Source organism: Pelmatolapia mariae, linkage group LG4 (genome assembly GCF_036321145.2).
Source record: "Pelmatolapia mariae isolate MD_Pm_ZW linkage group LG4, Pm_UMD_F_2, whole genome shotgun sequence".
In the NCBI taxonomy this organism is placed as follows: domain Eukaryota; kingdom Metazoa; phylum Chordata; class Actinopteri; order Cichliformes; family Cichlidae; genus Pelmatolapia; species Pelmatolapia mariae.
Window position 1 is genome coordinate 17,913,144 of NC_086230.1, and position 13,134 is coordinate 17,926,277.

The 13,134-nt window shown below is 41.2% G+C and overlaps 1 protein-coding gene across 2 annotated transcripts in view; it reads left to right on the top strand.

The window, feature by feature from the left end:
- The window catches only part of LOC134626138 (Na(+)/H(+) exchange regulatory cofactor NHE-RF2), a 36,800-nt gene that overhangs the window by 12,317 nt on the left and 11,349 nt on the right, over window positions 1-13,134 (top strand). For both annotated transcript variants that reach the window (XM_063471677.1, XM_063471678.1), the window contains exon 3: window positions 12,907-13,128. In XM_063471677.1, coding sequence (XP_063327747.1) covers window positions 12,907-13,128 — 222 coding nt within the window. The remainder of the gene's footprint in view (window positions 1-12,906; window positions 13,129-13,134) is intronic.

The window sequence follows — 13,134 nt, forward strand, 5'->3', positions numbered from 1 at the left end:
TTTTACATGAATTTGAAGGTGGGAAAACAACCAGAGGGTAGAGAAAATAACTGCCCCAACCTTTAAAACATCGCTGCCTCTTTCTAACACATACATCATCACATTACCACTAAATGCGTCAGCATTGGCCCATAATTTGAAATGACATTTAAATGTATGTAGAAGCAAGCTTTTTGTTTTTCTGCCAGTTTCTTCATGCTGGATGTGATACTTTAAAGTACTAGTGAAAGGGTTAAAGGGTTGAGCAGAAAGCTGACATAAGTTATCATGGCATGGAGGGTGAAATGCAAAACAAACAGGAGATTAAGGAAGAATGAGGTGAAGAAAGATAGTGAGAGATAGCGAAACTCTGTAAGGGTGGCTTAAACCACCTGTTGTGCTTTCTGGCTTTGCATAGTTTCACTAACCTCATGCATGACTGTGAAAATGAAACAACGACAGATCACTGTTAGGATACAGGATGCTGAAATCACTGAGGCAAAGAGTCTGCTCTCTGGAAAATCATTTTGGACAGTCAGTGTGTTTGATGTTTTTCCTTCTGTAGTGAAATCGGGCCGTGAAAATCCCATCAGCTGCATACAGCGGCTCTCATGGACGATTTGCTCCGAAGGTCACATTTGTTTCCAATGAAATCACAACATCAGGAAACACGGCCGACCCATCACATACAGTGCTGTGCAAAAGTCTTGAACCACCACTCAGTTTGTTATCATTTCCTCAGGAAATGGGAAAAAGGTGCAGTGATTTATTGAAATATGTGCAAACGTACTTGGAAATACAACATTTAAGGCAAAAATGGAGTCTGTACAATTCTAACAAGCTTGAAAGTCAATATATGGTGTGAATACCTTTATTCTTCAGCACAGACTTTGTGCATTTTAGATTTGGATTCATGGCTCCATCAGATCTGTTGCCACTAATTTTCAGTCCAGCTCTTGTGTAATTTGACATACTTCAGCTTTCTCTCCCTGTTTCCCTTCCTTAAAAATGGTTTCTTGAGAGCCAACCTTCCACTGAGACAGTTTCTGATGAGGCTTTAGTGAACAGCAGATGGATCAGCTGAAGGCTGAGATTTTTTCCTATTTTTAAAGAACATGACTTCCAGATACTGTTCATCTGCTGTGGGTAGCTTTTTAAACATTCCACTTGTTCTTTTCCCCAGTTTCTTTAAGCACACACTGCACGCCGTGTGGAGATATGCAGCAAATAAAATGCTATTTTATGCCTGTCAAAAGGGAAATTTTCTAAATTTGATATTTAGATCAGCATTACAAAAGAATAATATGCAACAGTCTGATATAATATATAATATAATAATCTTATTATTTCAGTAGCTTTCTAAAACTCTGTAAGGTTGTCAGAAAACAGTATTTCTTGTCAAATGTTTTGGTAGTTTGCCTTTTTTCCAGCCTGCAATGACATTTCAGAGGGTTGTATAATTGCCTCTGCATCAAAGCTATTTCTGTGCTTATTAAGAAGAGTCAAGCTGAGTGCCTTCATATCCATCATGCTCTCGTCTGGGCTTGGTGACAGCAAAGGCCCCCAGCTACAAAATTACTGCACAATATGTTAGCACTCACAGGAGTTTTGCAGCTAATTACAGCTTCAGTCTGACAATTGAACTGCAGGCATCTTCAGCAGGTGTTAAATGACAACAGATATCAGCATCCATGCTTGCTTAATCACTTATTTAAGTCAGCATGACAAAAAAAAAATTACAGGAAGCTCATATGTAAGTGTTTTTTTCTGCATTGCGGTGTAATTCCAGGCTAATAAATGCTTTTTTATTCATCTGTTGTACTCATAGCTTGAATTCTAGGGAGTGAATACATTTTTTATGGAAAAAGTAATAAATCACTGCAGTACATATTTAAAGATTGTTAAAAGAAGGCACTACTGTAACCTCACAGGCCCTACAGATACTTAGAAGGAGCTGTTACCAGTGGAAACCAGACACAATCACAGAGTCTCAGTCAGATGATGGAAGTCATGTGCGGGTGTATGCGAGTTCATGAATTTCAAATGGACATTTAGAGCCTGAATTCATTTGTGCTAATGACTTAAATTTCACCAGAAATTCTGACTGTGCACCCATGTGACAGCAGGCATGTTGAGTCATCAGCTGTGGCTTTTGAAAATTATAACTCGTGATTTTGTTTAGCATGTATGCTGTTGTTGTCCCTGAAATGAAGTTCTTTTTTTAAAATAGTTGTTGCTTTCTTGCTGAGGAGCTCGAGACCACTCTCATGCTAGTAAATGTGGAACCAGCAGCCAGCCAGCATAGCTTAGCATTGTTAGAACAGCAATAGCTTTAACATCGCTCTGGGTTCTTGGCTACCTTAGAGTTAGCATGTTGTCTAAATTAAGATTAGCATGCTGTCTGTGCAGGTGAATGCAAAGAGCTGAAGTTGTTTTAGCGGCATAATGCACTTGTTTATGTTCTGGATGCAGTTTCCACTTTAGCATCACGCTGTCGTCCTTTTGTGCAATAAAAATAAAAGTTATGTCCATATCCACTCTGCAGACCGGCCACTATCGTCCTCCTGCGACACAGGAACTGAAATCAACTGAATATGTAGTGCAAGTGCAAGTAGAACTAATAGGTGGGATCGATAGTAAAGCAGACTGACAATTTCAAGGAACTGGACTGCTGGGAACCAGTTCTCTACTGGAACTTCAAGGTTCTCGGTTGCCATCCCTACTCCAGGTTAGTTGTGAGAGATATCAAAATGTCACAGTCAGAGGGAATGTTGTTTCCAAGTCTAAAACGGTTGGTCAGACCTTTATTATTGTTGTTGTTGTTATTATTATTATTCCGACTGCTCTCCTTAGGGCTCGCCACAGTGGATCGGCTTCCATCTCACCCTATCTCTAGCATCCTTCTCTGTTACACCAGCTCTCTGCATGTCCTCTTTCCTGGCAGCTCCATCTTTAACATCCTTTGTCTAATATATCCTCCTCTGCACATGCCCAGACCATTGCACTCTTGCCTGTCTGTCTTTACCTCCAAAGCTGTCAGCCTGAGCTGACCCTCTGATGTACTCACTTCATGCCAACCTTGCCCTGCCAAAGGGTAACAAAGCTTGCCTACCATCACCACTAATTAACATGTTAACTTTTCTTTGTCTTTCTTGGCCAGCAGACAAACAACGAGGGGAAACTATTAATTTCTCAAAGCCAAGAAATAACGCAGAGCATAACCTCCGAAAAAAATAGCAAACGAAAGTTTTTTTTAAGCCTGATTATTGGACACGGTGACAATAAATAATATAAAGTGTGTCCTTTTCCTAGCTTTAATTTGGTGGTATGCAGACTTACTGGCTTTCCTCATATCTACTGTTCTGATAAGAGGGTGTTATTAATCTTCCCACTGTATTCTCAAGATGGTTTAAACAATTAGTGTTAAAAAATGTGAACTTTTAACAGTTAGTATTCATCTCCCCAAAATTCTTCCAAAGAGTCCAAGCAGTCACCGATGATAAAGCCTGTGGAAAACTTCATCTATGACTGATGCAGTTTTTCCAGGTTACAATTTTCCAGTCTAATCACGCTGCTCGGGAGTCAGGAGTTATGTCCTCAGGAAACACTTACAGAGCAGGTGCTGCACGTATTACTCACCTACACACACACACACACACACACACACACATACATGCGGTGAAGCCGAGCAAAGGCTTTTGTAAACAGATCTAAACAGCTCTGTCCTGGTAAAGCAGCACTGGACACACAAACCAAACACTCGCGCTGCTGTTACACAATAACAACACCAAAATCAGCAGGAAAACTCATCAGCTATTTAAATCTCTGGCCAGTCTTCACATTCTTATATTTTCTCTTCTCTCTCTGTCTCTAGCGCTGCCTTTCTCCCTGCCCTCGACGTCCTGTGTATCGTCTCTTGACCAGTGCTCTCTTCTGTTGCTTATTTTTCTAACCCACTTTCCTCCAGTTTCATTTTTACAAGCCACAAACCCTGCCTCTGCTTCCCTTCAGTTGGCCCTCAATTCCCTTTTTTCTCATTCCCCTCCTCACTCCTGTCTTTCTCGCCCACTGTAAACTGGCCCGAGTTGCTCTTTCCCTCTCTGCTTGAGCAACACTTGAAGCAGCTGCACGTAGGGCACACACACACACACATATATATACACACACACAATTTGAAGGCAGAGTCGTTGTGGTCTGCAAGTCTGAGACGTAGCAAGCAATTTTCTTAATTTGGTAAAGTCCCATTAAACTATCCTCAGATGGGATTTCTGAAGATTTCAAGTCTTTCCTTTACACTCTCTCAGATGTGAAGCCGTGTTTTCACATTATATATATATATACATGTATATATATATATAATGTGTTTTCACATTATACATATATATATATACATACATATGTATAATACATACATACATACATACATACATACATATATATATATTAGATTCTATACCTGTGTGTCCACATTAGTTAGTCTTGTATCTAGTTGTGAGGTTACCTAACATGTTACTGAGGCGCCCTGATTGAAGGAATTGGCTCCACTAGTTCCTCTGCCGTCTCTATGTCCCTGTTTGTCAACCATGGCATCAGCAGAAGTCCCATGTGCTGCTGTTTGCATGTAATGTCATGGAACATTATTTTAAGTTAGATTCGGGTCAACTCTGGCTTCAGTGTCCACTCGAGGGGATTTCAGTCAGCAATGATGTCATTTATTTATTAACCCATGTAACTAAGCATGTAAATCATGATTCAGTTTAATGAAGAAGACCTCAGCGACACATGTATTGTGAACAAGACTATAACACGTGGTATAAAACAGGCAGGTTTTGGTGTCGGGCACAAAGGTCAGAGTAAAAGCCAATCCTCAGCTAAATGGCCATTCACTAACCTCTTTTCCGCTAATGCAGTTCATTAAAGAAAACTTTATCTGCCCCAGCAGGGCCTCTTTTTCTCACCACAGGCATATTATGCCATGTCACGGTACAAACAATGCAATTAATTACTTCTGCAGTTAAACAGAACGGGGTTATCAGGAACTCTGGGGCTTTTCTTACTTGTCAAGTAAACATGTCTGCAGGCCTATTAAAACAAGGACAGGATCAAGATGAACAATAAATAGTTAAATGCTCAGTGGCACACAAAGAGCCACTGAATGTCCTTAATCATTGTGGTTATTATCTAGTAAAGTGAACAAACAAAGGCAGGCATTTCTTTCCACGGCTCTAACGGGTGTCAAATTCATTGCATGATTGATGTCTCCAAAACACCCCTGATAAAAATCTTTCCATGCTAAAAAAAAACCCAAATAAGTGAGGATCCTCCCCAGATGATGAAGGACAAGCATGCATGGAAACAAGAGCAGCAGCTTCTTCCTTATGCTGTGCACGTTGTTGCTTATACTAGAGTATTTTTTGATGTAATCTCATAGATACTTACTGTATGAAAACATGCAAACTTTTTCTTTTTTGTTAGTGGTCAGCTGCTACAGGATTACAGCAGAGGTGTTTTCTTGTGTTTTGAACACTTATGGTAATTTCTGCGTTGCATGCCCAGCTGGAAAACAGACTGTCGACTCCAGTGAAAATGTTTCCAAGCTGAGGAGTAACAACAACAAACTGGGATACAGTTTTTTTAGGTCATGAAAGAACTCTGGTCGGGTTATGGAAAGTCATAAAATAAATTACACCAAGGCCATGGAAAAGAAAAAATAAGCTGCACATTTAGTTTAGTTCCAGATTGTATTTTTTGTCGGAATGTCATTTTATTCCATAAACGTGTTCTAAAGTTAGGTTTTATTTTAACCATTACTGACATTTGATAGATGCACAAGTACAGTCATGAAAATAAACGTTTTCATGGGATTCTGTGCAGTTCTGCAAAACCTTGTAGAACCACTTTCAGCAGCAATAACTTGAAGTCATTGTTTTGTATATTACTTTTATCATTCTCTCACATCATTGTGGAGGAATTTTGGCCCACTCTTTGATTCAGTGTTGCTTCAGTTCACTGAGGTTTGCAGGTATTGTTTATTCACAGTTCTCTTTAGATCCTGCAACCGAATTTCAGTCAGGTTGAGGTCTGATGTTTGACTGGGCCATGCAACACCTTGATTCTTTTCTTTTTCAACCATTCTGCTGTAGATCTGCTGCTGTACTTGGGATCATTGTCCTGGTGCATGTCCAAAGATTGGCCCAGTTTTAGTTGGCTGATTCCACTCTACAATGCTTTGGCACACAGAGGAGTTCATGGTTTAATCAGTGACTCAAAGTTCCCCAGGTTGTCTGGCTGCAAAACAAGCCCAAATCATCACACCTCCACCAACAAGTTGACAGTTGGCATTAGGTGTTTGTGCTGATATGCTGTGTTTGGTTTTCACCAAATATGGCGGTGTGCATTACAGCCAAACATCTCCACTTTGGTATGCTCTGTCCAAACGACATTGTTTCAGAGTTCTTGTGGTTTGTTCAGGTGCAGCTTTGCAAAGCTAAGCCATGCTGCCATGTTTTTTTTAAGAGAGAAGAAGCATTTGCCTGCCAGCCTTCCCAAACAAGTTGTACTTGTTCAGTCTTTTTCTATCTTTTTGAACTGTCATAAACTTTAACATGTAACATACTAGTCGAGGTCAGTAGAGTCTTAGATACAGCTTCTTTTTTTGCAGTTTCCTTGAGCATTGCACAGTTTCACCTTGGGGTGAATTTGTTGGGATGTCCACGCCTAAGAAGATTGTTATATTAACACACACCTGAATCCTCCAGACCTGCAAACTGCAAAACCTGTGCTTTAAAAGAGGTGCTCGCATTTGCTGATGATTAGTTAATCAAGTTCATTTGATTAGCAGCACCTGGCTGTGCAGTTAGTTTCTAACAGGTTTGCACAGATTCCTGTGGAAATTTTCTTTTCCAAATGACTGCAATTGTAATGTCTTTGGTCAGTAGACACACTCTATTTATCAACAATAGTGGGTATGCTTGTTGTACAAACATGAATATGGTTATTATTTAATTTCATGACACTTGTCATATTTCAGAGCTTCCCACATCTGTCTTAGCAATACAAATTCAGCATGAAAGACTGCATTCTTTTGTCTCACGGTTCAAAGGGCTGACTGACTTATAAAGAGGCTATTAAGTTTACAATAATCTCTACGGAAGCCACTTGATGCACACACACAGGGGATCTAAAGTTTCTTTGTAGGAAATCTAGGGCAGGTATAACAGTACACACACGTAGGCATGACCCAAACACACACCCTGGCTGTGAAAGGGTTAACAACCGGTCATGATCCATCCATCGCAGCAGACCACTGCTCAATTATTCAACAAGCTGCGATCTAGTTTCATCACCTGCCAATGCCACTTTCAGTAGTCACTGCAAGGAGGAAAATATGGAGAAGCATCTGTGCACATAAACCAATTAAACATGTAAACTGGTGTGTCTTCTTTCTTACTCTGCCAAACTTCAAACTGCTCCCATTAAAGTGCACACTGTTTTGGAGATCAGTGATAAAGTTTTGTGATATAACCTGTATTGTGAAAACCAATATAAGTAATAATGGGTTTAACCTTAAAATCCTAGCATTGTTCAGGCTGGCCATAAAGTCAAGCTCATGCACAATCCAGACAGACTAGTTGCTCTCATTGCAAGCCCACATGAGCTGATAGATCATCTGATATCCTTCCGTGCATCTCTCTGGCAAATCGCATATCTTGCGTGATATTTAAGCTGCTTTAACCTGCACACAGTTACTTGTGAACCTGCAAGCTGCTTTGCAACCCACCTCCACCCCAGCTTCACCTTTCCGGTTGTATCAATGTCAGTGTCTGTTATCACTGATGCATCCTCTGTTCTGTGTTGGGTCTTGCAGCTGTTCTCACCACCTACAGCTTTCCACATATACATATGAAATGGTGAGAAGACCCCAGAACACAGCTTAGTGCTGCCTTTTTTGGCTAATTTTGTCTTGACTTCAGTCATTTTCTGGGGAGAAAAAAAATATCTACTTTCAGGTAGAGAAATAGAGCTTTATTTGTGAAGACTGCTAACATAGGGGAAAGGGTGGCCTCAGTCTAACCCAAGGTCTTAAAAAAAAAATCCTCCTTATGTAAAAATGACAATTAACTGCCAGGAGCTGAGGCCAGGCAGGCAGCAAGAATCCAGGAAGTTACCAGTTACTCAGTGTTTCTCTCTGATTTCTCAGACCTTCCACTGATTTAGTGCTCTGACGTTGGACTCGTCTCTGTGCTTGTCCTGCTAGACCTCAGTGCTGTGTTCAATACTGTCGAACACAATATTTTATTACAGAGATTCAAGTATGTCATAAGAATTAAAGCAACTGCACTGCAGTAGTTTGAATCATATCTAACAAGCTCTAATTTGTTCATGTAAATGAGGAGTCCTTACACACAGAGGTTAATTATGGAGTTCCACAGGGTTCTGTGCTAGGACCAGTTCACTCTACATTATTATGCTTCCCCCAGGCAGTATCATCAGTATCAGGCATAGTATACATTTTTATTGCAATGCAAATGATACACAACTATGTCTGTCAAGGAAGCCAGAAGACACACACCAAATAGTTAAACTGCAGGAATGTCTCAAAGACATAAAGTGGCAGTTTTCTAGCCTGAGGAAACATGGGCTGGAAGTCATGAGGGAGCCATGAATCAAACTATCAACCCCGCCAAGTCATGGACAACCATCCTACGTTACATAACTTGCACATGCATTAAGTATAATCTGCAATAAAATGACCAGATTTTAGGTTAAAGTCAGCAAGTGTTTTTAATTAGACTTGACAAGTGTTTTTGTATATGCAGTTTATATGTCACTATCCATTTTGAGCTACTAAGACGGCTCGCAAGTGACACAATTTGTCCCGAAGGACAAACTGAGCTACCGATGGCTAATGAATCTGTTCGCCAGTGAATAAATCTAATGTACAAAATATGGAACTAACTGGGCAAAAGCTGCCAATGGAAAAAATAAGCATAAGAAAATAAAGTGAACCAGCTCTGGCATGTCATCTCATACATTAAACAAAAGAAAATTTAGCCCTCAAACTTTTAGTGCAATCAAAATAAACCCAATTGCAGAGTTAAAGAAATGACTTGGGTATTCACCCACACATGCATCTACTGAGACCAGCCACAGCAAAATTTCATTGTGGCTGGAAACTAATGCAATCCTTTGGAGGGCACTCGTCCCTTTGACAGCAAAGTCAGGAAGTCACAGTCAGGATGCTCGGGTCAGTATGCGTTTGTATGTCATGTTTAATGTACAGCAGTAAGAGTGGAATATTCCATATTCCTTATAAAAAAAGCAGCCTGGTCATTTTCCATGAACTTGTAGTTACATGGTCTCTGCTTTTTTCCAGCATTTCCTATCGCTTCTCCTCCCATGTGGCACTCTATTTTGAAAAACAAAATGTCCAATGCTGATAACTTTCCTGATGACAAGCTAGTTTGCTGACAAAAATAAGAACATTACATCTCATTTTTCTCTCTCTCATCGAAATATTTTCTCCAAAAACCATCAGGTTTTCAGCACCCACAGTTCAAACAAACACAGTGGCTACATTTCATTTGTTTGCCTGCACTTTTGGCAAGGTTGTGTGGTAACTTAAAGCCCTCCGAGCCTTTTGGCTGTCACCCTTCAAATCTTTCAAATCAGCGCCTCCGTCCTTTACAATTTCCTCTTGCCCAAATTAATCTTCCTCGATGTGGAGCGGAGTACACACACATACACGTGAGTGAGGCCTGCAGCTAACCTATGCTCTTAGTTTTATGCAGAAGAAACCCACAGCGCCAAAATAAAGTGTCCTGAATGCACACTATGCTGAGGACACGGAGTTCAAGAGATGGCACAGACCCCAGGGGGTGATTAGTGGGGTGCAGACAGGCACTGGGAGGCGGTTGGAGGTTAGATTGGCAGGCGCTTACGTCTCCCCCGACCTAATAACTCCCAGCTGTGCTCCTCTCGGTGTTTATGTTAGAGGAGTTCCACTGCAGACCTCGCCATCATGTCTTACTGGAAACTTCTGTCATCATGATTTCTCTTAGCACTCTGTGTTTATCTATTAGCTCTGCATATTCTTAAGTTGCCTGTCTCTCTTTTTTCTTGAACTTTATTTCCCAGCCCTCTCACTGCATCTAATTTTCTATCCCTCCCACACATGCACGCTCACTCATTCACTTCTCTCTCTGCCTTCCTTCTCTCCTCCGTTCTGTCATTTTCTTGTTAATTCCCTTTGCCTACATCCCAGGATACTAATGCATTCGATATTGCAAATATTTTTTCTCTCCCTTGGACAGTCCGCCCCAGCTGCCCAACCCAGGCACTTCCTCTCCAGCCAGGAAACAGAGGACTGTGAATTATTCCATTGTTTGTCAGTTCTTACTCCCTTCTCTTCGCTCTCTCCCTCCATCTAATGGCAAGCTGCCCAGATCACTGCTGCCCTAAAGAATTCTGCGCCTGAACTGAAATTATATGTTGCCATCTTTGTTATTTTTGAGGTCTTTCTTGGTGAGAACTGCTGTGGAGATTCATGTCCTCGGGAGCCGTTTGCATTAATGTCCAGGAAGTTGAATGGAAATGAGTGACGAGTTAGAAAATAGGGAAAAAAAAGAAAAGAAGAAGCTGTCATCAACCATCATCTCCTGTTAACACACCATACTACCTTTGTCTCTTTTCTCTCTCACCCTGCCCACATGCTCCATATGTATTTATAGCTGGCGCAAGTTGGACCGTGATCTTAGTTTTTGCATATGCAGTGAAAGCAAAAGGCTTCTCAAGTTGCGTAATGTGGCTGGAGCTACATCATGTGAACACAGCATGTGTACATTATGTGGACTCCAGCTCAGCCTGTCTGTTATCTCAATGCTAATATCAGCAGGGGTTATGGAGCTGGCCATCCCTCTCGCAGCACATTTCTCTCCTGGGTGTGTAGGAGGGTAAATCAGCGTGATCACACTGTAGAACTCAAGGCACAATTATACAGGTTCTATAAATGTCTTCACCCAGGCTATTAGTCAGAGATATGCTGCAAATGGACATTTTCAGTCCAGATTGAAATCTTATAATAAAATCAGACATCCTATTAAACGAGTGAATGGTGGTACATGAAAAGGAGGTTATTGTTAACCAACAAAAAAATCAGCCGGAACTATTCAAAACGTAACACGGTGAGTATGATTAAATTATCACTGAATTTAAGCATCGCTTTTTATGTATAAAATATTCACCCAGTGGAGTGGAAAGGTGGCGGAGCGTGTTTAGTTATCTGATTCTGAAAATCATCATAAGCTCTGCGGAAAGGAGCTTTGATGGATTCCATCTTTTTTTACATTTACATATGAACCGTTGTACATATATCCCTACATAAATACCACTGCTGTGATGTAACTTCTCTGCAGACCAAACGTCAGCTGCGATTGATCTCATCTCTCTCTCTGATGCTCACGTGTTTTATTGTTCACACTTTTTATTGTTTTCTGACATCATGAACTGATAACTGTTGGCAATTTATATTTTTTCACTTTTTTTTTTCTATTCCTATGATATATACACTCACCAGCCACTTTGTTAGGTACACCTGTTCAACTATGTGTTAACACAAATGCATAATAATTAGCCAATCACATGGCAGCAATTCAGTGGCCTGCTAAAGTTGAGAATGGGGAAGAAAGGTAATTTGCAGGAAGTGACTTGCTGATCAACTGGGATTTTACCACACAAAACAGACCATTTACAGACAATGGTCGCATCAGGGAGCCCTGGGCAAAAACGCCGTGTTGATGTCAGAGGTCAGAGGAGAATGGCCAGACTGCTTTAAGGCTACAGAAACAACCACGCTTTGCAGAAGAGCATCTTTGAATGAATAGCAGGTCAAATCTGTAAAACTAAGTACAGCAGCAGAAGTCCACACCAGAAGCTAAGAACAGGAAAGTTCACACAGACTCACCAAAACTGGACAATAGAGGATTGAAAAAATGTTACCTGGTCTGATAAGTTTCAATTTCCTTTGTGACACTCTGACAGTAGGGCCAATTTGGCCTGAATACCATGAAAACATGGATTTATTCTCACGCTGGTGATGGTGGTGTAATGGCGTTGTGGATATTTTCTTGGCCCACTTTGGGACCCCTTAGTACCAACTGTCCATTTGTTAAACACCACAGCCTATATGAGCATTATAGCTGACCGTGTCCATCCATTTATGACCACAGTGTACACATCTTTTGACGGCTGCTTCCAGCAGGATAACACCCCATCTAACAAAGCTCGAATCACCTCAAATTGGTTCAATAGTTGCTTCACAGAAAGAAAGCCATAGCTGATGTTATATTTCCTGCATGAAGAAAGCTGCGTTACGATACAGCAGACCGTTGCTGGTTGTAACCACTGTCTGATCCTTTAACTGTGTCACTGAAGTTTAAATGATAACTGAACAAACTAGTTTGCCAGCTTATTACCAACTGCTGCCTCCGTGACTGTAGCTGTGATTATGACTCTAACTGTAGCTATGGCTGTGGTTTGGCTGTTAGGAATATGGCTGTGAGTCAATAGTTTAAAATATGTGTGTGGGTGACTATGTCAAGTAAATTGTGCTGGTTGAGTACAGTATTAAGTTCCTACAGTTGTTGCTAACACATCTGTAATAGAAGGGCCACAAAGATTGGCGTACAGTTACAAATAATCATGCACACTATTTGATTGTACCACTACCACTGCAATAGCCATGTCCTCAGGCAACACAACTTGTCTAAGCATGGCCTTTTAAAATGAGTGATGTGTCAAGTGTCAAGTCACCAGTTCTTTTTCTAGTCTCTGTTGAGGGTTTCCCTTAACTGACAGTGTAGATTAATCCTATTGTGTAGGATTTATGCAAAGCAGGCGAACAAACATCTTTCTCCCATTCACTTGCAGGAGGCCCAGGCTGAAGCTCAAACCCAGCCCGAGTCCCAGTCGAGGCCCCAGGTCGACCCATCCGAGCTCGCTCCACGTCTCTGCCACCTGGTGCGGTCGGAGATGGGCTACGGCTTCAACCTTCACAGTGATCGGTCGCGGCCCGGACAGTACATACGCTCCCTGGACCCCGGGTCACCTGCAGACCGTGCCGGGCTCCAGCCTCAAGACAGACTCATAGAGGTGTGG